We start from the raw sequence: 25,771 nt of genomic DNA, 5'->3' as shown, positions 1-25,771 counted from the left end.
GAAAACAGTCAAATGATGGGCTGGCGCGTAGTGAAATGAAAACAATGAAATGATCACTTTCCCTAACCCAGCAAAGAGCAGCAAAAGATTCCCACTTTTTGTGGAAGAGAGTCAGAAACTTCTACTTATCTTGTCTTGTTCGGGACTTGATTGTTAACTAATTGGAATTTGCCAAATCAAGATCATTTTTAACAAATTAGTTGGTTGTTTAACTATGTTACATTTGACTTTTAATTAGGACTTCAGTAGCTGTTAGTTGATGATTGGCTGGCGCATAGTGTTCACTGCTGGGGTTTGTTCTGCTTACCCAATTGGAAATTTCATATATATCCAAGCTAGTTTGATGAATAACTGAAAACAGTAAATGAAAAATTGTAAAATTTATTAAGGAAATGAATTTGAAAATGCTTTTCACGAGCCTGATACTCCTTGGACTGATCAGAACTTTCTTTGAATTAGAATCTGTTTTGATCTCTGATGCTGTTTCATTTCATCTTTTCTCCCCCATCTATGAGTATGTATGACTGTCAGTGTTTTGATGATAGGTTTGCGAATGAACCCAGTATAATGAAGTATATTAAGATTGCAGCTGCACTCCGTGACAAAACTGTACGTGATGTTGCATTAAGATGTAGGTGGATGACGGTGAGCTACTGGACCTGTATTATTATTATTATTATTGTTGTTGTTGTTGTTGTTGTTATTATTTTGAAAAAGTAAACTTTTTAGTGGTATCTTTCCATAGCAATAACAGTATAATTTGGTGAGTTTCTCTAAATATTGTAGTAATTAATATCTGAAGAATGCTTTTCTTTTAATTTCACTAAATAAATTTTAGTTGATGGCTTATGCTTTTTGAACATGACTTGCTTACCTATTGACTGATTGTTTGTCAGAGAAAGCGCAGAAAACAGGAAGACTATAGTTTGGGGAAGAAAGGGAAAGACAGGAAGGTGTGCCAGCGACTGCTTTCTCTTTTCGTCTTTTCTTCCTTTCCTGGTATTGTATTATGAAGTGACTTTTTTATTTGTTTGGTCTAGTATTTAGAAGTTGACTTTGACTAGCTTATCGAAGGGCAAAAAGAAACACTTAACTATTGAAAGTCAATTGCTTAGGCTTTAAATTCTTTGAATCTTGAATCGTTGTTTGGAGGTTTTTGCAGTTCTTATCCTTAGTTGGGACTTAAGGCGTTACATTAGTCATTTGTCCGTCTTAGTGAAGAAATCGCAACATGCTGTTTTATCTTATTACCTTTCTGTTCGGTTTGACGTGATATGATTTATATTTGGAGAATTGAACAACTGATTGTGTTAAACATTTTGTTTTTTTAAATTTTAAAGATGTGAGGACCGAGGTAGTGCTAGCAAATTTGTGGAGTTATATAGCTCTTGCACGGTTAATCCAATGGACTTCGGGTATTCCAGCTTTGCCGTCATTTCTATCTATAAAAAGCCAAATAGACTTGAGATTTCAGTGTTGGATTCTATGGAAAATCTCATGGATTCTCAAGGCCAAGTCTTTTCCTTTCTGCTTGTGACCTTTCTGAAGTGTTGACCTTATAACTTAATGTGGCGTCTAAAGTGAAATCAGTAGATCTGATGTCTTGCTTAAATGTTTATATATTTTTTTCCTGGACTTGCTTTTTGTCTTTATCACCTGTGCCGGCTAGTCTCGGCTAGTCTGATAGTGTTTTGTCTAGGACTGCTAGTGGTTTTTGTTGTGTTTCACACTGTATTTTTTTTTTTTGGCCTTTCCATTTATTTGCTGTCTTTTAAGATGCTGATACTATTTTCTGGTTTATGTGGTTGTTACGGATCTATTGTCTCCGAGCTGAGGGTCTCCCGGAAACAACCTCTCTATCTCTCCGGGGTAGGGTTAAGGTCTGTGTACACTTTACCCTCCCTAGACCCCACTAGTGGGATTCTACTGGGTTTGTTGTTGTTGTTGCTCATACAATCATATCAGTTATTAAGCTTACAAACATCTTTCTCAATTGGTGAATAAATTTCTTGATAAGAGCAAGATAGGTGCATCTAATACCCTGAAAACAGATGGCTCGTCATCGTACCTATTACATCATCTACCGAATATTAAAAGCAAGACTGGTGTTGGTGTGTGTCAGGCAAGGATTTGTTAGATGGATTTTTCTCTTTGTCCTTTTAGTAAGACATTACAATTTCCGTCATATGAAAAAGAGCAATAGAATTGTTTAAATCTGTAGAACGTGGAGTTAGTTTTACACCCCCTGCTGGTAAATTTTTACTGGTAATACTTCAATGTGTACTGAAAACAGTTCTTTGGAATCGTTTGGAAGTTCTTGTTTTACTGTCCTTTTTAAATATTTCACAATACTTGTCACTAATGGTCTGTACTCGTGTTCATTTATTTATGTCTCTGTAGGTGTATGTGTTTTCACACACATATGTATGTGTTACATTAACTGAGAAGATAACATTACGAAGTTCATTTTTCTATAGGATAAATCAGCAGAAGCATCCATGAAAACTGGTACATCCTCAGCTTCGCCATTGAGCTTCATTCCATATTCACTCTCCTCAAATCATCGTAACCATGGTGAAAATATCCCTTCTGCAGGTTAGTGTCATCTGTTTAGCTGTAGGGATCAATGTGTTCTGCTTTTTCTTTGACAGATATAAATTGTATTAAGAGCCTGTTTGGATGGGCTTAAGCACTTTTTAACTTGTGGAAGTGTTTGGCAACCAAAAAAAGGGCTTAAAAAAAGCCAAAACCAATAAGTTGGAAAATCCAACTTTTTCGAAATTGGCTTAAAAGCCATACTGCTCTGACCAAGAATATTACATTCTTATCCCTTATAATTTTTCTTAATCCCGAAATTACCCCTCAGTAGAAAACCCTAAAACATACTATCTCCCTCTCGCCCCTGACCAGCAACCCCTCGTTCCATTCACCTCCACAATTCCAAGCGATGGGTGAAACTCCCGTCCCAGAGTCAGTGTTGAAGAAGCAGAAGAGGAGTGAGGAATGGGCTCTTGCAAAGAAGCAAGAACTTGAAGCTGCAAAGAAGAAGAATGCTGAGAACAGGAAACTAATCTACAATAGGGCAAAACCGTACTCAAAGGAGTATGAGGAGCAGGAGAAGGAGTTAATTCGTTTGAAACGTGAGGCTAGGTTGAAGGGTGGTTTCTATGTGGATTTTGGGATAGCTTCCTCCGCCGGCGCCGGCCACCTCTATTGCTACTTGATCCTTGCCAACTTTAAGGATATTTCAATCATTTTAACGAGAAAAAGTGCTTACCAGCACTTGTTTACGGAACGCTTCATCAGCTTTTTTTCAGTTTCAGCACTTTTATCCAAACACGTAACTGCTTATTTGTAAAACAAGTTCCAGCACTTATAAAGTGCTTTTAAGTACATAACTTAAAAGCCACTTTTTTTAAGCCAATCCAAACAGGCTCTAACATGCAATTTGAACAAACTGCTTTCTGGTTTTACTTGGAGTAAAAGAACTTTCATCCATGATGGCTCAATACTATATGTATTGAAAAAAAAAAAATACCATTTTTAATTTATTTATGGTTCACATGGTACAGAAAAGTACTATCATATAGTGACAGTATACTAACAAGATTTCATTAAGCTTCTTGTGTATGCAATTGATGAAATTTGAGAAATAAGTTACTCCCTTCATTTCAATTCGTTTCAATTTATGTGAGGTAGCTTGACTCAGCACGAAATTTAAGAAAAAAAAAAGAAGACTTTTTAAACTTGTGGTCTTAAAAGCTTAAAGGGTACAAGTTTTGTGAGTCCGTAAAGCTTCTCATTAAGGGTAAAATGGGTAACATGAAAAGTTTAAGGTTAAATTGTTTCCAATTATAAAATTTTTCATTAAAAAATTTGTCATTCATTTTGGAACAAACTAATAAGGAAAGTGTGTCACATGATAATAATAAGGGAATAATTTATTATTTGACTTCAAACAGGGAAAGAAATAGAAGTGATCGTAAAGTTGCTTTGTCAAAAATTGATTTTGGGCAAACCTTGGAAGAATACTGATGCTAATGTCTGTTAATTCATGGGAGTTAGGCAAGCGGAAGAAAAGTAACCATCTGTTGATACCTCTGGTATACTTGGAGATAAAACTTCAATGATGACTGTTTTCTTTTTCTAATTAAAAATAATGTAATAATATGTCTAGTTAGTCACACTTTTGAAAAGGTGTGCTTAGAATCCACTTATTCATTTAGCTGCTAAAGCTAACCATTACTAGCTTATTTTCTTATACAAGAGTCACTATGCGTTTTATTTGGATATCATTAGTTTCTTGATAAAAGTGAGGAGCAGGTTAAAGATTTTCTCGGTTTTGTTCCAATGGATGGAAAAGGAATGTTCAAAATTTGAAATCAGAAGAATTTGGGTGCTTACAACTTGACTTTATCTGCAAGAAAGTTTTCCCTGTGGTGGGATCCACGCGGTGTGTGTTGTCCCACAACATTTTGGAAAAAAAAGCGTAGATTGAAATAAATACAGAAGTTGTATTTGAAACATAATAATGAGGTGAAAAAGTTAAATTTATAATTTTATATAGATATTTCTGGAAAGGAGACGTGTGTAAGTGATACCCTGTAAAACCTCGCGGGCTATTATGAAAACTAAGTTTGGTTTTCAGCAAAATCCAAATACAAACAAAAGCTTGTTTCACATTCAAACTACTTTGTATTTGGGCCAAAAACCAGCTAAATGTAGGCCCCGTAACTTTCTTTAACTGTCCCGCCACCTATGTGTGGGTTCCTTTTACATTTAACTCAAGTGCTGCAAAGCAGGAATTGTATATCAAAATTAATAGAAGCAGGGAGTGAAAATGTAATCTTGGTAGTTTCTCTGAATGCACTGAACCCAACTTTATATCAGTCAAAAAGATTCATTGACACTTACATAGATGTATTGGCTAATCTAGAGCTATTCGACAAATTTATTTGTGTCAAAGCTAAAAAGTTGATTAGTACAATGTTGTAAGGTACGGTGTTCAGTAAATATTATTTGACATGTAAAAGATGTCACCAAGTGTTATGTGGTAAAAATTTTGCTGAGAATCGATTGCCTTCAAATCTTCTTTTTTCTTGCCGCTTTATGGTTTCCCTTTTCTTCTGTGTGATTCTTTGTTCATCTTGTGCATCTCATTTTTTCGATTGGCTCCTATTCACAAACTTACCTGTTTTTTGTTGCTTACAGCATTACTTGGAACGAGACATCTACTGGAAGAAAACAATCAGGCTCTCAATCAGATTTCGGCCAACCTTTCAGCAGTCAAGGTATTAATCTCAACCTCTTGTAGTAGGAGCCTTGATAATTGAAAGGGAAAAGGAAACGTAAGATACTAAAATGTTGGAGTACTACATATATTTCTACTTGGGTCCTTGCATTAAAAGATAACGTATTCATTCCCCTGCCTCTATTTGTTTTATTTCATTTTATTTTACAACGGTGGTGTTCAGGCCCAGCTTGCTCCCTGCCTCTATTTATTCTCATATATAAGTCATGACTTGGAGCATTAATCACCCAGAACCCAGTATTTACGAAGCGTCTCAACAGCTTCTAGAAAGGTTGTGGGATTTAAACTTGCTTTCTTTTTGTCTTTCCGTTAAGACAGTCTTAACTTAGCGACTCTTACTGAACTTCATAAAAAAAACTTTGTGACTCTTAATAAAGTAATTGTGAAAGTGCTTAATTGTTAGCCTTCTCTTGGGATTTTCACTGAAGTTGGTCACTGTGAATTGGTAAACGTCTGAATTGGTGAAATCAGGAGAGGTCCAAGTCGCCATTAATGATTTGGAAAAAAGTTGTTTCCTAAATTTGCTAATAAGAATTTGGTTTCCTTGAGGATATTCGCCATAACTTGAGGACTTTTACTATTCCGGTGGAAATATAGGGTGTGTTTGGTACGAAGGAAAATATTTTCCGAAAAATGTTTTCCAATTTTCCCATGTTTGGTTGGCTTAAATGTTTTGGAAAACATTTTCCTCATCAACTCATTTTCCTCTAATTGGAGGAAAATGTTTTCCCTATCAAGAGAAGTGATAAAACCACTCATTTTTCATGAAAACATTTCTTTCGTACCAAACACACCCATAATGTCTTGTAATCCCTCCTTTTTATGTAGCCCACAAGAGATAAGAAAACCCCGGCTCTGTCTTTGCAAGTTGATATGTAAATTCTTGGTCTTTTGCAATAATAGAAGTCCAGAATGCACAAGAGATGGAAACCACCTGCCTCTCTGTTTGTCTGAGCCTATACTGCTGTGTTAAGTTTAGCAATTCTGCAAATTGTGTGGGATGTAACAACTTACTATGTGCCTTTCAAATGAAAGAATTATCGAGGAATGCATTCTAACAAAAAACAGTTGGGAATTTCAAGATTAGCTCATGATAAGGGATTAGTTATTTGTATGGTACTTTGTCTACCAAGAGAATACAGATATTTGCTACTTTACCTATATGTAATTTGTATTGTAAAATAGAACTGATTGGTGATGCTTCTTCAGTCTATCTACCCCTGGCCCCCTAATCTGATCTCTATTTCGTGTCTTTTCTTTTTACTTCTTTCATCCCTTTATTGTAACAGGTAAAACAATAAATGAGAATTAGCTTATTGCCCTCCTCCTGCCTACACCTTAGCCGGTGAAAGGGGAAAAAGAACAGTGAAATATCAAAGCAATAGTACTGTGTGCCTATATCCCTGAAAAGGGGGAAAAAAGACTGCGTCAAATTCATTCTGCATGTTATACTGCATTTTTTTCTTCATTTTTATGTCTTATTTCTGGTTGCAACTTTTGGGTACGGAGAGGGGTTTGTCAATACTTTACAGTATTCAGTTATGCATATCAGCTGATATCTGACATCAAAATGTGTTAATGGGCAGTTGCAGGACAACATTGATCTCTTCATCCGAACAAGAAATAATATAACGGCAGTTTTAAACGAGTAATGTTGTCATTCTTAATATTTGACAGGCTGAATTTAGATGTCATTACAATTCACGTAGTGATAGTGTTGTTTATGCTGCAGCATGAGAAATATGCCAGGGATTATGAGCCAAATGCCACCCCTCCCAGTTTTGTTGAATGAGGAACTTGCTAGTAGTGTTTTGCCTAGTATGACTCAGGTAAAATCAGGCTTTTTGCATGCTATTTTAGGTTTAGTTCCCTAATCTTATTAAATCTCTCACCCAATACGGATTTCACCATGTAACAGGAATTGCCCCCTTGTAACTATAATGATGCGACTACCTCAGCAATTAACAAAAATTGTTCTCTGTTTTTGCTAAAACTATGTTTCTTCCAAACATGTCGTAATGCTTATAGTTTGTTCTGTTTTTCTAGCCGATGATGTTTGGCTCCACAAGTGGAATCCAGCTGAAACAAGAGCCAGGCTGCTGATGCAGAACGCTTGGTGTTAAATTTGGATTACTAGCTTGTGTAAGTACACCAAATTTTTTGCTGTAAATGCATAAAAAGCTGGCAGGTCTTTGCAGCTTGGGTATACGACTGGGTTCCACGGGAAGAACATTTATCAGAACCCGTTTTTGGAAGCTGAACATCTGAACACGAGCACCAGGAAATAGCAGCCTCATGTTATTGCATATCAGGGGGAAAACTGTTATCTTGATACTGCACTTACAAGCTTTTTTCTTCTTGTTTCAGCCTTCTGTGTGTAAATTTAGGGGATAAATCGATCTTCAAAGTCAATTCCGTGGTGCTTGATTAACTATTAGCTTTATAATGCCGTCGCGATTCTCATGTTGTGTTGAGTTTGTTCCACTTTAGGTGTATATTTCGTAGGGCAAATAATACTTGATTTCCTACTGAATACCCTGTCTTGATTTGGTGTGAGTATTAAGAAGAGAAAGGAAGTGTAAGAAGAGAAAAACACTGAAGCTATTTCTTTGCTGTTCTCATGTCATTTGTGTTATTTAGTTAGTTCCATGTTCGTAGGTAAACCTCCACCCATTACATATTGAGGATATTCTTTGTGTCGTATTTCGAATTACATTGGTGATTTATTCCACGACATCCCTCTGAGTGAAAATATCCAGCTTGAAACTCGAAAGCTATAGGAAGAAAAGAAAACAAGAAAACAGCACCTTCCTCTCAATAAGAGATGTAAAACAATTACCTTAAATTCCTTCAAATTCGATCATGGAAAGAAGAATAAAGGACGCATCAGATGACAATGCATAAATCTATTTGAGGACTTCAGAAAGGTCATTAAGCATTTCCTTAACTGTCTGGAAATTTTTTAATTCGTCGCACTTGAAACTAATATTAACCTCGGATATTGCAAAAATTAGACCTTCGTTTGGAAAGTAATCATTAGAATAAATTTAAAACATGATCCTAATAGAAACCAAGTGAAAAGTATCTTGTGTCTAAAACGACTACAGAAGACTAAAGGTACGAACAAATGCCTACGAGTTGGTACTTCAACTTTGGGAGAAACCCCCCTGCTTTTTACGGTAAATTTCAAAATTACAGAGCATGTTGATTCCTTTTGGGAAAATATACATGAAAAGCCAATTAAGGCGTTTTGTCAACTCTGATGAGCATCTGGCATAGGTAGTCAAGCTCCAAACAAAAGAATGATGCCGAGAACACTCAACCAGCAAAACTCGTCTTGTTAAACATACCTGCAGGCAATCAGTGCAAGTATTGGGATCACAAAAAGTAATCTGGAGTCTTCCGTGTGGTGTCAGGCTCTATCTGCCGAGGAGCTGGGTCAAACTGAAGGAAATTCTGCTCCATGTTTTCGCCTATTTCTAGGATGGCAGCCATATTACCACACCGGTAACAATAGTTTGGAGCACTAAATACTGTCACAACATTCTTATCCTGCCAAAATTACACCACCAAATAGCATGTTAAAAATAAAAAAACACAAACTGCTTTTTAAAATCAAGTTCCACAGAACTAACAAAAGGGGGAGATGGGAGGTGGGGTGCCTCAATTTAGGTCCACAAACCTGACACCAATTAAAACCCTCCATGACTAGCTGATGAGCTCTAGAAATCAGTGTGAGACCATTGGTGTGATTGAATTGAGATGCTATATCCTGTCCAAAGGTGTAACCAGCCCCTCGAGGTGATATTCCCCAACCACACCGATCATCTGGATCAGACCACAAAAGATCACACATTGGCCCTTCATGTGGAACCTAATAACCACCAAATAAGAGGCATAACCAATGAGGGCAGCAACATTAACGTGCATAGAATTGACATCATGAGACATAAGAGAAAACGGAGACCACTGATGCAAATATGCAAGGTTCAGCAAAAAGTTAACAGAGCAGCTATAAGAAAACTGAGATATCAGACTTCATCAGAATGAGAAACAGGGAGATATCAAATGATAAAAGGTAATAATTGCCGTCTCTAAGTCTCTAAGCAGAATAGATATACCAATGCATAGCAGAGCAGCAAAAGGTTATTAATGCTGCTGTATATATACATAGAGGTATCCGTAGATCAAACTGTCATAACTGCTATCTCCAGATCCGACTTTGTAGTCCTACTGGATATTTCTGCAGAACTACTGTTAACAGAGTCATGGGAAGAAAGTCGTTGCACCAAAGAGGTAAACTTTTTGGAAGGTAAAACAGGAAATTAAACCCTGTTGCTGTAGGATCTATCTCTTCGAGGACAGCCACTAAAATTTGGAGGGAAAAAACTGCAGGAGTCAGATTGATCAAGCAGGAGGGGAGCCACTAGTGACAAAATACTAAAGAGACTATGTTACATATCATCGAAATACAAATGCTTAAATCTCACAACCATTTATGTACCTCTTGTATGCGGTCCAGCGATCGGATATTATCCAGTGTATCCAGAGAAGGTGAGAGTCCTCCATGCAAACAGAATATCTACAATAAATTGATAAAACGCACGTAATATCAGCCAGCAGTTCTGTTCACATGAAAAGTCAGTACAGTAAGAGCTCAAACCTGACTCTCAATAAGTGCTGTCAGTGGTAGATAATCAAAAAGATCAGTGAAATACTTCCAAATGTTCGCATTGCCATATTTCCTCAAGCATTCATCGTAAAACCCATACCTGGCAGGAAAAGAGGTATATCAAATTACTCCATCCATGACTTGATCAGTCATATGGTCCTTTATAAATCAAAGCTGAGGGGCGTGGACTATCAATTGCATAAATAGCTCATCCCCAAAAAGGAGAATTCTTCTTGATAGGTAATTGAACTTTATCTAGTAGGAGTAGTTAAGGAGCAAAACATTGAGGTGCGCCTAGCAGCCTAGTACAGTCCAAAATACCACGGCACAAGTAGGGAAGTATTCAATCACACAGTATTACCAAGGCCAGTGCAAGAAGGATGACTTCTTAAAGATGTAGCAACTTAACAACCAAGCTTCCAAATGACATCATCTTCATACACCATACATATCCTTCTTTAGTATAGTATATGATTGAAGTTTGTCCAGGCATGACAAAGGTTTTGAAGCTTGTTTTCAGGCTATATAAAGGTCAGTAATTTCAGAGAGCAAGTTTCACGGAGATCATGTACCAAGACTTTGCTCCACTTGAATGAAAATTTTCTCCAAAAACAAAAAAAAATTATATATATATATATATATATATATATATATATATATATATATATATATATATATCTTTCCAGATAGTTCTTTCCCACTTATGGGATTTTACTGGGTTGTTGTTGTACAACTCTTTCCAAATAAAGCCCAGTTTCCTCATTTAAATTACATCCCAAACAGCGTAAAGATTTTTTACATTATAGTGTAGTTTAAGGCTTAAGCAATTGTAGAGGTTACTTACCAATGTTTACACATTACAAACTCATATTTACTACAGACAAGTACCCGTAATTGGCTTTTAAGCAACTTGATAGAGTCTTAATACTGTTAGTGTATAAATGTTAAAGCCATTCCTTAGACATAGACAAATGCACTGGAGCTAACAATACTTCTTTTGTAACCATCACATCTTCTTGATGCCACTAATGAAACAACTTACTTCATCGAAGAAAAACAACTTCGTGGCTAATACTCACATTGTGGGTTTGATTAAATATAACAAATGCATTGTTTTCTAAAATAGAATAACATCAAATTATATTTGGCCTCATTACTCCAAAAGAAGAACAAACTGTGGGACATCCTTATGTCCTGAAGTTCCTCGTCATTCATAAATTTTGGGAACCATTCCTACCCAACCCCCTGAAAAAAAGGAAAAAACTCCTTTTTCTCCATAGCCTCAGGAACAACGTTCATCCTCCCTCCTGTACTAATACAATTTCTGGATATAAAAACCATGTTAACAAACTATTAATAGTAGAATATATACCAATAAACATGCAGATTTTCTTATTCTTCCACTTTAAACTCCAACCGTCCAGAGAAAATAGAGATCTTCCACCTTTTCCTATATAATTTTTACTCCCACCTCGTTTGTTTTGGGCATTTCTCATGTGAGAAGACAACAAAGTGAGTCCAAACAAGCACAATGTCGTTCATTAACCTGATAAAGTAAATGATAACACACACACACACACACACACACACACAAGTGCATCATGCTACATAGTCTATCCTGAATGCTACCTTAATATAATGACAAAAATAGAAGAAGGTAGAGAACCAGTAATTAATTTATTTCAAGATCATTTTCTAAAACTGGAATGACGAGAAGAGCAAAGGGATATTGGCTGATTGCGTATCAATACCTCAATAAAGAGAAAAGAACAGTTTTTGAAGCAAAACTAGAATGGAAATAATTTCTTTGCCAAGTGGCAGGTTAAGACTCTTTGGTCAGTTCATGAAACATGTTCCATGGACTTCATGGCAGAGTAGATTAGGAAGGTTTTAAACATTCTTCTAACAGCGTTTGCATCGACTCTGGGCATGTAAAAAACCAAAAATCACAGCATACAGCAGCCGAGCTACATTTAAAAACGAAACACAAAGGAGACTACAACAACAAACAACTATGCCTCGATCCCAAGTAAGTTGGGGTTGGCTATATGAATCCTCACTGACCTCCAATTAAGTTCAAAGCCCAAATTGTGCAACAAAAATAATAGGAAGTAATAAAAAATAGGAAGTACTAGACCTTCTCCATATTTTTCTACTGCCATATAATCTCATAGAGTTAAATACCAAGAGGCGAGAAAAATATCATAACAGACGCACTAAAAAGTCCACATGCCCATCTATAAACCAAATGATCGAACTATGAAAAGGATAGCTCTTTGAATCTAACCCCTGCGAAAGATAAACCATCTCTAAGCACCCCAAATTAAACTAACAATATCACTTAATGAAATATTAAAAAGACTTACACTTGAGTGATTTGCCGGCTTTCATGATTTCCCCTAAGAATTGTGATTCTGTCTCTATAACGGACTTTGAGAGCAACCAAAAGTGTGACAGTCTCCACTGAATAGTATCCACGGTCTGCATTGATTAAACAGTTATACAACGATAAACAACTATAAAATACTTAACCAACACGAGAACTGATAAAGTGCAAGTTATTAAAAAAACAAAAGACAACCTTGGGCAAGCAAAAGTTTTCAAAAAAGTTTGGGATGAGTCGGTGTCAGTTGACAGCGTGATAACACTTCTCGTGTTGTATTCCACTAGGCTAAAATGAATCTTTTTTACATATTTTACATAAAGAGTACAAATCGGCGACGAGAGCTGTGTTGCACGGACTCTTCAGTAGCCTACGCACCCGTGTCGACACGACACGTGTACTGATAAGGGAATGGATTCGTACCGGGTGTGGTCAATCGAGATCGGGTACTTTGACCACAATCCCTGGACAAATTTGAGGAAAAATGAAAAATGAAAATTTGAATTTTAGCTGTTGCCTGCTATGCATAGTGCCTACTGCCTACAACTTGAGAAATTCTCAAAATGAAAGATTGAATTATCGGCTGCACTCCATAACCTATTAGATTTTCACAGAATATCTCGCATAATTTAGGATATCTTTATAGATCTATTTTTAGATTTTGAATTATTTTTAGCTGAATTCCCGAATCCGCACCTGGATCCGTACCCTTGAATCTTAAAATTTAGATTATGAAGGATTCGACCTCTAGATCCACACCTAGATCGGATAGCCGCACCCGAGTCCGAGCAACATAGGATGAGAGACACTTCCACTTACAAAAATGTTTTGCAAAAGAAAAGGCAGAACAGAACACTTTATCTTCAGGTAATATATCTTAGCACCTTTTTTACAGAATTTATGAGACAGGAAACAAAATCAAATAAAATCAAACACGCCAGCACTCACTTTCCTGAAAGCCCTGTCTTCTCACACTTAAATTAGCTTAACTAAAGGACAATCTACTTGGACAGAATTTTTACAGAATTTATGAGACAGGAAACAAAATCAAATAAAATCAAACACGCCAGCACTCACTTTCCTGAAAGCCCTGTCTTCTCACACTTAAATTAGCTTAACTAAAGGACAATCTACTTGGACAACAAGCGAAAGTAAATCCAACAAACCAACACTCACCCCATCCAACTCTGTCCTCTCGCACTTGAGCAAGCTTAACAAAAGGACAATACACAGACGACAACCAACAATATTGTCAGATAAAGTAAATCATAACTACAAACTAAGTTTAGTCACTCATCATTTTGGTTGGCTAAACTACTGTCGTCAATTAGCACCCTGCATGTGTTGACAGGATATTTAACCAAGTAACTTTTGACAAGTACAAACATCTTGGCCAATGAAGTTTGCCAAATGAACTTCTGTACCAAATGAACTTCTGTACCACCTGTCGCCATCAAGGGCATTATCTTACTTTTGGCCAATCCCAACCAAAAGTACATTTCAACTTTGCATCGCAACAATAATTCATCACTTCGAAGCTAAACAATGAACAGTTCAAACCAAAGCCTGTCATAACAAAGATGTTTTCAATGTTAATTGCCAAAATAAAAAACGGACCACCATAATAACTCCACCACATTAATGAACGGATAATCATGTGTCGTCCACTTCCTGAAACAACAAATGAAAAGCCCCCACGTGGCTGCCTTTGAGGCAACCTTACTCTTTGCAAAACCACGCACATGACTATTAGAGCTGGCAACAAACCATAGGTGTTCAGCATAAAGTTATCGTTCACAATCTCATATACAATGTTACAAGACTAACCACCGTTCACATTAATGGAATTCTCATTAGTACTTGTTACCAATACCATACATCCCATCTCTGTCCATACCAAATGATAACACAACAACAACTAAACCTCTGTCCAAAACTATCAATTATATGAATCCTCAATATCTATTCCGTCCTGTTTGGACTCGTTCCATTCCAATACGTGTTTCATACTTTAATTTCAATTATGAGCTCTATCACTTAAGGTTCTCTAATTTTCTAAAGACATACAAACATGAAAATTTCAAAAGGAAATCTAAGGCACGATTAGCAACTGCAATTTAAACAAAAATTATACCACAAAAAATTACTTATACAATCCAATTCACGTCTGGAAAATCCAAAGCCCTAATAAATGCAACAAACCACAAAATCCCCCAATGCAGAAACAAATACCCAAAGAGTTTAAGTTCTATGCACTGACTATGTAATTTTTTTTACATAATCGAGTCAATTAAAAGGCAATTGTAGGTAACTCTATTTAATAGCATTGATAGGTAATATTTAATAAATTGTAAGTAACCAATTATAAACATGTTAAATTACACATATAAGGTAAGAAAATTCATTACACTGTCAAAGCATATAACTAAAATCTATATCGAAAAACATACCAACATAATCGCCCATGAAGAGATAATTAGTATCAGGAGCGTTGCCGCCAATCCGAAAGAGCTCAATGAGATCGTAAAACTGTCCATGAATATCGCCGCAAACAGTCACCGGACATTTCACCGGCTGAACATTCCATTCCTCTACAAGTATAGCCCTCGCTTGATCACACAGCGTTTTCACCTCCGCTTCTGATAGCGGCTTGCACTCCATCAATTGTGCGATTTGCCGATCTAGATCTCCATGCGACGGCATTTTTTTCTCTAGAATTTTCTAGAGATTTATACAGAGCTTTCGTCTCCGATCTGAAACTCTCACGCCGACCGATCAGAGAATCGAACCGATCGAAGATTGAATATCCAGCTGATATCAATCAAATGAAAAATACGTAGCGAAAATTAAAATTAAGCAGGAAAAAAACTAAAATACAAAGAGATTGAATATCGATAAAAGTGGAAAGAACTAGGGTTTGAATCTCCAAATCATCTGCTAATTCTGATATTGATCTCCATTTCCTCTCTCTCTCTCTCTGAAAATGCAGCAAAAACTTTCTTAAATACAATAATAGCTGTATATATATATCAGACAAGATAACTTGGGTTTTGTATTTGGATTTGTATGTGCTTTCTTCTCTTATTTTTTTAAATTTTTTATTTTATTGTAAGTTTTTACTTTTTTCCATTACATAGGGGTTGGGAATGAGAAGGCAATGGGAAAAGTCGGAATCGAACCTGCACCTCTTGTGAAAATTCTTACCAATATCATTAGATTATAAGGCTTGACGATTAGATTATATGTCTTGTGTTATAAAATAATAAAAGAAGAATATTGCAAAGAAAGAGAGAGAATTTTTATTGCTTTGAGATGAATTGCAATGGAATAGTATAGGGGAAAGTGACTTAGCCACCAAGTAAAAAACTCTAAAATCTCTCCCTATTTATATCACTCCCCCTTGAATGTCTATCCAACAGATAATGTGCCTCGTTAAAACCTTAACTAAAATAAAACCCAGTGGAAAAAAGTTCTAGTAAAAGAAAAAGAGTACACATATCTAACAATATGCCTTTTGGTTGCCTCGTTAAAAACCTTGCAAGAAAAAACTAGTGGGACAAAACCTTATAAGGAAAAAAGAGTACAACGCGTATTCACTCCCCTTGATGAGAGCATGAAATCATATCTTTAAGTCTTCGCATCCCAATCTTGTATGCTAGCTTCTTGAAGGTTGACATCGATAGAGATTTGGTGGACAAATCAACCATATTAACTTGAATGAGTATGTTGCACCTTGAAATCATTCCTGATAGAGATGAATTGTCTTCATATGATCTTGTTGGAATCGTCATTTCAATATCATCACATAGGGGCAAAAGTTCTTACTATCATACTATCATGCATATAATTATAGTAGGATATATTTGTGTACAAATTGCGCTGAGGATGTGGTACTTCAAGATCAAGAATTGTATATGCTTTAAGCAATTTAAATCCTTTGGGGATTGTCATATAAGTATAGTCAAATAAGCCATTTAAATATACTTTAGATGCGTATTAAATTTTCATGTCATTCCAGACATATAAGATACATGAAAGTGATTGCAAACACACCATTGACTCTAGAGTGTTTGAACTTCATGTCCAAAACTACATGTGTTTTATATAAAACCAATTCTATTTGAATTGTGTCTCTTATATTTGGCCAATATTTTTGTATCTGTATTCGACAGACTTGAGGTCCTCATCTATACTTAGCGCTACGATAGATGTCGTCGACGAACATTTTATATCGATTCCAACAATTTTTCATAAAGACATGGCATAGAGATCTCTTCATTCATATTTTCAGGTACCTGAATCCCTCCTGAGATTTTATGAAGTGTTATGTCATATGATCTTCTAGATCACTTGCCTCCTAATTATGATCATTTTGATCATTTCCTCATCTTCTTTATTAAGAAGTTTATTTAAAACCGATTTGTCTATACGCTTTAAGCGCGGCTTAGACTTTGTCCTTCTAGGACTCATTCTAATAGGAGCATTTGCGGTGAGAATATAGTTACTTTCTTTGGGTCAGCAAATGCGTCTAGCATGCTTTGCAATATATTGCAAATGAATTATCTTTTTATGAACTTCAAGTTCATATTATCTTATTCGAGGATCCAGATGTACAAATGATAATTCATTCCACGTAACTTTTTCTCAACTGTTTATCATGTCTCTCCCTCATGTTAGAAAAACTAACTTGCTTCTTCAACTTTAGAAATTTATCTTTGTGCGTTATGGTGTTAATCAAAATATACATCGCACATCAATAATAATGAGATGGAATTATTTGGTTCATGGCCCTGAAACCACTTGTGAGGGGAGAATATAATATACTTTCGTATATAACGTATATCAAACTAATATAGATAACTTTATTCTCATAAGCAATGATTTAGCTTTTAAGTGGAGGCACTCAATAATTATTTTGCTAAACTAGTTGTGATGTAAATCAACTTGTCAAGATAAACTATCTTGAATAGAAAATATGGAAATTATGCTCGAAATTAAATTATTGAGCAAGTTACCTCGCAAACACCAGGTTGCGGGTTAATAATAATCGCACATGTAACCATCTCATATATGCATCTTATTTGGTATACATGGCAGGTAAATGGGCCCATATTCACCTTTGATATTTCCATTCCAGCATTCATGGGATTCAATCCCAATTTTAGTTGGTCTATTAATTAATGAGAACAAGCAACATCAGATAATTCGTAAAGAATTTTCTAGTTCTTTAATATTTACCCATGTGAATTCTCTTTTGTTTTTGCACATCAGATTAAATTGATATGGCTAAACTAGTTATGCTAACTGGATAAAATTATCAATATTGATAAACTTTAGGTTTACACCACGACGTGTGCAATTATGATAAATTCCAAGTTTATTATGATATGTGTTTTTATATCAATAAACTTCTCCTTTATTGTGGCACTCTTTTATTTATGTAGTACAAATTGGAGAATAAAACGGGTAGCTTTTCACGTACATATTATCCCGCTACAAGTTGTAGTAATAGAAAATTTAAATCTTTCCTTTATTTATAGTCTCAATATAATCAACCGCTTTCGCGAATACCTTAGAAACTCAATTAAGTTTCTTTGAGACTTACTACAATACAATGCCTTATTGATTATCAATTTTATATCTCCAACATAGTAATAATTGGCTCTTCCAGAACTCTCAGTTAATTTGGTACTACCACATATTCATCAACATCCATATGGTGAATATTTCTTTTAAGGAGAAAGTTATACCATTATGGTCATGGTCAAAATCATTATAGGCAAGATATGTTGCTTCTATTACTTTTGCCCTGTAATAATCACATTGCCACATTATTTTAGCGTATAATAGGTACGTGATCAATGACCTTTCATGCCATAATAATGACATTATTTTCTTATTCATCTCAAACCTCATTCTAGAGGTGAGTGTGGTATCTACCACTAGCACGTTCATATTCTTCCAAGAATGAATATGTATTCATAAATCACATGTTATCACATTCACATCATGAATGGATCATAATCACCTATATGTGCTTTACAAAATCTCATGTCAAATCGACGACAAACATTACTTTCACAAAGTGAAGGATTATTTTGAGAATCCTTATTATTCCCAGTACACAATGATGACGATTATAATTTTGTCTATTGCCACATCCACATCCATTGATACATTCGCGGTAATAATTTTGTCTTCTTTCAGACTTATCACATACTGCTATCATATTCTCTTAAGGGAATGCGAATGAAGCAAATTTAATGGGACGAGTTTTCACTTGTGCCCATAATCACACATTAATTTGATCATGGCAAGACATAGAAATTTTTACCATTTTGGGTGGTTATAATTTCTTGCAAACTCTATTAGAGTTATAATCAAAGTTTATTGTCTTTGCTTGTATTTAAAATCAAATTATAGAATAAAAGAGAAAAATACGGTAAAATACATACCTTAAATCCAGAATTTAATCATGAAGGAAGTTCATGGAACAATTGACAATCATTATGCTCAATTCCAAAGCTTCTACTCAATTGGTTTGAGCCTCGTGCTGATAACGTGTTATAAAACAATAAAAGAAGAATACTGCAAAGAAAGAGAGAGAGAATTCTTATTGCTTTGAGATGAATTACAATGGAATAGAACCCCTCTATTTATAGGGAAAAAGTGACTTAGCCACCAAATAACAAACCTTAAAATCTCTCCAAATATAGACATTCACCTCAAATACAATTCTATTTATAACATCATGTAAGTTGTATCTTTGTTTTGTAGCTTGTGAAATTTTTTTGTCCTCCCACACTAAGTTTGAGAAAAACTCGAAGTAATTTTAAAATGATGGCTATAATATATATAATAAAGTGAAGTAGTAATAATTTTTATATTTTGAAAAGTGATATTACGTGACCTAACTTGACAACATTAGCCATTTATGTAAATATATTGAATTACGTGCAAATCACGTATCTCATAAATGGCACGATTGTTCTTTTACTATTCTTAATATATATTTTGAATCCTCCAATCTTACAAGAATAATCTCTTATAAAAACAGATTGAGTTACGTGCAAATCACGTGTCCCATAAATGATTTGATTTTTTTAGCTAGTCTCAATTGATCTTGAATCGTAATTAAGAAAATGTTACTAATATATAAGGTGAAGTAGCAATAGATTTTATGTACGTTCTTAAAACCGATATAAATCCAGTCTAATCTAACAAGATTATCACTTATATAAACATATTCAATCTCGGCCGAATCATGTGTCCCTAGATGGCCTGATCCGTTTTTACTATTATCAATTAAATAAGAGAATTCTAATATACAAGGTGAAGTAGTAATAATTTTTCTGTTTTGAAAACTGAAATATGCCATCTAACCTGACAAGATTAGCCATTAATATAAACAGATTAATTTACATACAAATCACGTGTCCCATAATGGCATGATTGTTCTTTTACTATTCTTAATAGATCTTGAATCCTCTAATCTAACAAGATTAACCCTCTAATATAAATAGATTGAATCACGTGCAAATCACGTGTCTCATAAATGACTTGATTGTTCTTTTCCATTGATCTTGAATCGTAACTAAGAGAATGCTAATATATAAGGCGAAATAATAATAGATTTTATGTTCTTAAAAGCGATATAAATCCAGTTTAATCTAACAAGATTTTTGTTGGACTTTAAGCCATTGGGCTTTAAAGTAGAAGAAGTGTGAATTGGAAATGGAGGGAAATAAAATGAAGGGAAAAATGAAAATTTGAAGAAGTGAACTTTTGTCTTGCACTTTGTCCCTCATTGGTGAGGGACAATCACATTTGTGTGCTTATATATAGAATCACTTCTTAAAGCTCTTAAAAGGAGTTGAAGAGAATGAACCCTCGCGCCGTCGTCGGCTTCGGATTTGTCAAATGATCGATAAGATTATTTTTGGACAAAATTTATTTAATTATTTAATAATTAATTAAATGCCAAATCACTGCTGAAAATACGCCAGAACCCTGCTGAAGATTCAGAGGGACTCTCTGGCCGCGGTTCTGCCGTAATCGCGGTAGAACCGCGGCAGGCAGATTCAGAGAGCCTCTCTGACCGCGGTTCTGCCGTAACCGCGGTAGAAGCGCGGCAGGCAACGTATTCTTCTGAAAAGGCACCTTTTCCAGACACCTCTTCTGATAATTGCCTATAAATTCTGAGGCAAGGCTCCATTTTCTACACACGAAAAACACTCCAGAACTTCTTTCTTTTTGAATATACTGCATCCTAATTCGCAGTTTCTCTCTCTCCAATTCGTAAGTGTGATTTTGCTCCGTTCTTTGAGTTCGTTGGGATCCTGCAGTTTGTATTGCCACTGTTGCAGGAAGGTTTATTCCGTTTTATCCTGGGAGGATTTAATCCATTACCTTGGCAACTTGTGAGGGGGTTAAAATTCCTTAAGGACACACAAGAAACTTGTGGACTCGGAATATTTCTGATTCTCTACTATTTTCCAGATTTCTTTAATTCTTCTAAGAGTTTTTTTTTTTTGATTTTGTGTTTTAACACAGTAACGCTCACAAGCTTAAGGAATTTTAACTAACGTTTCTGTGTTGAAACATATATTAAACTGTTATTCATATTTTGTATACTGTTTTGGAGACTAAAGCCTTCGTGCTTTCTACTCCAATAATTGTTCTGTCCGGTTTAAAGTATATAAAAACTTTACCGGAATAATAAACGTACGGGTTTGAAGTATATAAAAACTTCACCATTGTTACGTGTTGTATGTTTGGTTTGGTATTCAGTTTGAAGATATCAAAACTTCACTGATTTAACAAAGTTTTGTTGTGTTTCCAACTCTACAGAAAAGATGATGAACGAAAACCAAACTAATGGAAATGTTGTGGTAACGGGAGCTACTGTTACGAGTGTTGCTGCCTCGTCAAGCCGTTCTACTCCTGCTCATGCTATGGCACCAGCAGAAAAACCCGGAAAGTTTTCCGGCATTGACTTCAAACGTTGGCAAATGAAGATGCTCTTCTATCTTACTACGTTGAGTTTGCAACGTTTCATCAAAGAGGATCCTCCGGTCTTGGCAGAAAGTACTCCGGATGATGAACGACTTGTTGTAACTGAAGCATGGAAACATTCTGATTTCTTGTGCAAAAACTAAACATTTTGAGTTGTTTGGAAGATGGCTTATACAATGTCTATAGCGTCATGGAAACTTCAAAGCATTATGGAATGCGCTTGAGAAGAAGTACAAGACTGAGGATGCCGGACTTAAGAAGTTCGTAGCTGCTAGATTTTTGGATTTCAAGATGATTGACACTAGGTCGGTCATAACTCAAGTCCAAGAATTACAAGTCATTGTGCATGACCTCCTTGCTGAAGGTATGACCCGAATCAATAAGTTTATTAATAAGATTTATCTTATTATTAATTTTGAATCTATTGCTGAAGGTATGGTCATAAATGAGGCCTTTCAAGTCGCCGCTTTCATTGAGAAATTACCTCCGTTGTGGAAAGATTTTAAGAACTATCTAAAACACAAACGGAAGGAGATGACACTTGAAGACTTGATTGTGCGTTTGAGGATAGAAGAAGACAACAAAAATGCTGAAAAGAAGTCACGTGGGAACTCGACAATAATGGGGGCTAACATTGTTGAGGAGGCGCCACAAACCAAGAAGAGAAAGAAGGCTTCTGGACCAAAGAACATACAAACAAGAGAAGTTCAAGGGTAATTCGCCACAACTGTGGAAAATCTGGGCATAAGGCCGTGGATTGTCGTGCACCAAAGAATGATAAGAAGAAGAAGAATCAAGCTAACATGGTTGAAAAAGCTGAAGAAATGGAGGACTTGTGTGCCATGTTGTCTGAATGCAACTTGGTAGGAAATCCTAAAGAATGGTGGATAGATTCTGGAGTCACCCGCCATGTTTGTGCTAACAAGGAGTTATTTTTTTCTTATGCCCCCGCAGGACCCGACGAGACAATTTTCATGGGAAATTCGTCTACAGCCAAAATTGAAGGAGTTGGCAAGATTGCGTTGAAGATGACGTCGGGAAAAATAGTGACTCTAAACCAAGTTCTCCATGTTCCAGAAATTCGCAAGAATCTTGTGTCGACTTCACTTCTTGTCAAGAATGGATCCAAATGTATTTTTGTTTCCAATAGTGTTGTACTAAGTAAGAATGATATGTATGTAGGAAAAGGTTACCTGAATGAGGGCCTTTTTAAGCTAAATGTAATAGCAGTTCCTATCAATAAAGTGAATGCTTCTTCTTACTTACTTGAGTCAAACACTTTATGGCATTCGCGTTTAGGACACGTCAACTTGATAAATTTAGAAGTATTGCCAAAATTTGATTGCATTAATTCCAAATGTCAAATATGTGTGGAATCAAAGTATGCTAAGCATCCTTATAAGTCCGTTGAAAGGAATTCAAGTCCTTTAGACTTAATTCACACAGATATTTGTGACATGAAGTCAACACCATCTCGCGGTGGGAAAAAGTATTTTATTACTTTTATTGACGATAGCACGAGATATTGCTATGTTTATTTACTTAATAGTAAAGATGAGGCAATTGATGCTTTCAAGCAATACAAGAGTGAAGTTGAAATACAACTAAACAAAAAGATCAAAATGATAATAAGTGATAGGGGTGGCGAATATGAATCTCCTTTTGAAGAAATATGTTTGGAAAATGACATTATTCACCAAACAACTGCCCCTTACTCTCCACAATCTAACGGAATTGCGGAGAGAAAGAATCGAACATTGAAGGAGATGATGAATGCGTTGCTGATAAATTCTGGCTTACCACAAAACTTGTGGGGGGAGCTATACTTACAGCTAACCGAATAATCAACCGTGTATCTCATAGTAAAACACAGTCCATTCCTTATAAAAAGTGGAAAGGAAGGAAGCTCAGCTTGAAATACTTCAAAGTGTGGGGGTGTCTAGCTAAGGTACAAGTTCCTAAACCTAAAAGGGTTAAGATAGGTCCAAAAACGGTTGATTGTGTATTTATTGGATATGTAACCAATAGCAAGTCATATCGTTTTCTGGTTCATAAGTCAGAAAATCCGGAGATTCACGTTAATACGATAATAGAATCAGATAATGCTGAATTTTTTGAAACTATTTACCCGTATAAAAAGGAAAGTGAAGTGACATACCAAAAGTCAAAACAACCTCGGGAGGAAATAACAGATGGTATGCCTTCAAGGAAGCAATGTCTTCATCAGAAGCACAATATTGGAAAGAAGCGGTCAATAGTGAAATAGAATCCATATTGAGCAACCATACATGGGAATTGGTTGACCTTCCCCCAGGTAATAAAACATTGGGTTCTAAATGGATTTTCAAGAAGAAAATGAAAGACGATGGTACTATTGACAAATACAAGGCAAGACTTGTTGTCAAAGGATTTAGACAGCGAAAAGGTCTTGACTATTTTGACACATACTCGCCGGTAACAAGAATTACATCCATTCGGATGCTAATAGCGTTAGCCGCCTTGTATGGTCTTCAAATCCATCAAATGGATGTAAAAACAGCCTTCTTAAATGGTGATCTTGAGGAAGAAATTTACATGAACCAACCTGAAGGGTTTGTGGTTCCGGGAAAAGAAAAGAAGGTGTGTAGACTTGTTAAGTCTCTTTATGGACTAAAACAAGCACCCAAACAAGGGCATGCGAAATTTGACCAAACAATGTTGTCAAATGGTTTTAAGATTAATGAATGTGATAAATGTGCTTACATTAAGAACGTTCCAAATCATATAGTCATTGTTTGCTTATATGTTGATGATATGCTAATAATGAGTAAAGACATTGCCGACATTCAAGCTACTAAGCGCATGCTTGCTAGTAAGTTTGATATGAAAGACTTAGGAGTTGTTGATGTAATTCTAGGAATTAAAATCCAGAGGACTCCTCAAGGTCTAGCTTTGTCTCAATCACATTACGTGAAAATGGTACTTGAAAAATTCAATCACTTGGAATTTAGAAGTGCAAGAACTCCAATTGACTTAAATCATCATCTCATAAAAAATAAAGGTGAAAGTACGTCTCAATTGGAGTATGCTCGTGTGTTGGGAAGCTTAATGTACATCATGAATTGTACACGACCTGATATAGCTTGTGCGACAAGTAAACTTAGTCGATTCACAAGTAATCCCAACAAACATCACTGGGTAGCAATGAAACGAGTTCTGGGATATTTGGAATATACCCAAGACTACACTTTGCACTACAATAAATATCCTGCGGTTATCGAAGGATATAGTGATGCTAATTGGATAACCGGCTCAACAGAAACAAAGTCCACAAGTGGATATGTTTTTACTGTTGGTGGAGGAGCAGTATCTTGGAAGTCTTCCAAACAAACGTGCATTGCTCGCTCTACAATAGAATCAGAGTTTATAGCTTTGGATAAAGCCGGTGAAGAAGCTGAATGGCTTCGGAATTTTTTAGAAGACATTCCGTTCTGGCCAAAACCTTTGGCTCTTATTTGCATACATTGCGATAGTGAGGCTGCAATAGGACGGGCAGGGTTATGTATAACGAAAAGTCTCGTCATATACGACGAAGACATAACACCGTTAGACAACTACTTTCTAGTGGAATTATCACTATTGATTATGTAAGATCAAAGGATAATGTGGCGGATCCGCTTACAAAAGGCCTAACTAGAGAGGGAGTTGAGAAATCATCTAAGGGAATGGGACTATGGCCGAGGACAAGTCAACATGGCGGTAACTCTACCTAGAATTTTGGATGTTCCGAGATCTAGGTTCAAGGAGCTCAAACAAAGTTGTGATTGACCGGTTCAACATTGTCAAAATAAAATCTTTGGTCCATTCTCGTGATGAAGACAATGTTCAGTAACAAGGATAGAACTTTACACGTTCTGTAATGATTACCTAAGTTTGATGAGGTATTTATCAAATAGTGTCAATCTAAAGGATTACACGTTTAGGAATCACCTATGTAAGTGTGAAGTGGAAGCCGCTTCAATGAGAATTCTGTAAGGCCAATTCTCTACGCACTTATGAGACCAGGCGGTGTTCATGGCTGAAACGAACACAACAATGAGAACTAAAAGACGGTTAAGGGTTGATTGTGTGACATATGGTTGTCTAGGTATACACTAAAGTTCGACGGTTCAAAGATATCAAATCTACCGATTGACCAAGCACATCCGACATATGTTCACTACGGAAAGTTCAAAGGGAAACCTACTTATCCAGATGCAATTAATCCTTACTTGCAAAATCACATAGCTTTCATCTATGATCTTTCTTGATACAGCCATTCCCATTCATGTGGGGGATTGTTGGACTTTAAGCCATTGGGCTTTAAAGTAGAAGAAGTGTGAATTGGAAATGGAGGGAAAAATGAAATTTG

General features: G+C 35.9%; 2 protein-coding genes across 2 annotated transcripts in view; one reads left to right on the top strand and one right to left on the bottom strand.

The window, feature by feature from the left end:
• The window catches only part of LOC109238052, a 13,273-nt gene extending 5,336 nt beyond the window's left edge, over positions 1 to 7,937 (top strand). The window contains exons 3-9 of the mRNA XM_019404477.1: positions 546 to 645; positions 897 to 953; positions 2,478 to 2,595; positions 5,212 to 5,291; positions 6,898 to 6,959; positions 7,044 to 7,140; positions 7,358 to 7,937. Coding sequence (XP_019260022.1) covers positions 546 to 645; positions 897 to 953; positions 2,478 to 2,595; positions 5,212 to 5,291; positions 6,898 to 6,959; positions 7,044 to 7,140; positions 7,358 to 7,414 — 571 coding nt within the window. The 3' untranslated portion in view covers positions 7,415 to 7,937. The remainder of the gene's footprint in view (positions 1 to 545; positions 646 to 896; positions 954 to 2,477; positions 2,596 to 5,211; positions 5,292 to 6,897; positions 6,960 to 7,043; positions 7,141 to 7,357) is intronic.
• Positions 7,938 to 8,332: 395 nt separating this feature from the next.
• On the bottom strand, positions 8,333 to 15,430 carry LOC109238051 (serine/threonine-protein phosphatase PP2A-2 catalytic subunit). Its single transcript, XM_019404476.1, has 6 exons — positions 14,817 to 15,430; positions 12,350 to 12,464; positions 9,975 to 10,083; positions 9,816 to 9,893; positions 8,994 to 9,185; positions 8,333 to 8,863 (listed from the first exon to the last, which is right to left on the bottom strand). Exons 1-6 carry the CDS (start codon positions 15,067 to 15,069, stop codon positions 8,690 to 8,692), a joined length of 921 nt encoding a protein of 306 aa, XP_019260021.1. The 5' UTR covers positions 15,070 to 15,430; the 3' UTR covers positions 8,333 to 8,689.
• Between the last annotated feature and the right edge of the window lie 10,341 nt (positions 15,431 to 25,771).

The sequence above is a fragment of the Nicotiana attenuata genome, unplaced genomic scaffold (genome assembly GCF_001879085.1).
Source record: "Nicotiana attenuata strain UT unplaced genomic scaffold, NIATTr2, whole genome shotgun sequence".
NCBI lineage: Eukaryota > Viridiplantae > Streptophyta > Magnoliopsida > Solanales > Solanaceae > Nicotiana > Nicotiana attenuata.
Note: the sequence above shows the minus strand (reverse complement) of the source record. Positions and strands in the feature narration are given on the sequence as shown.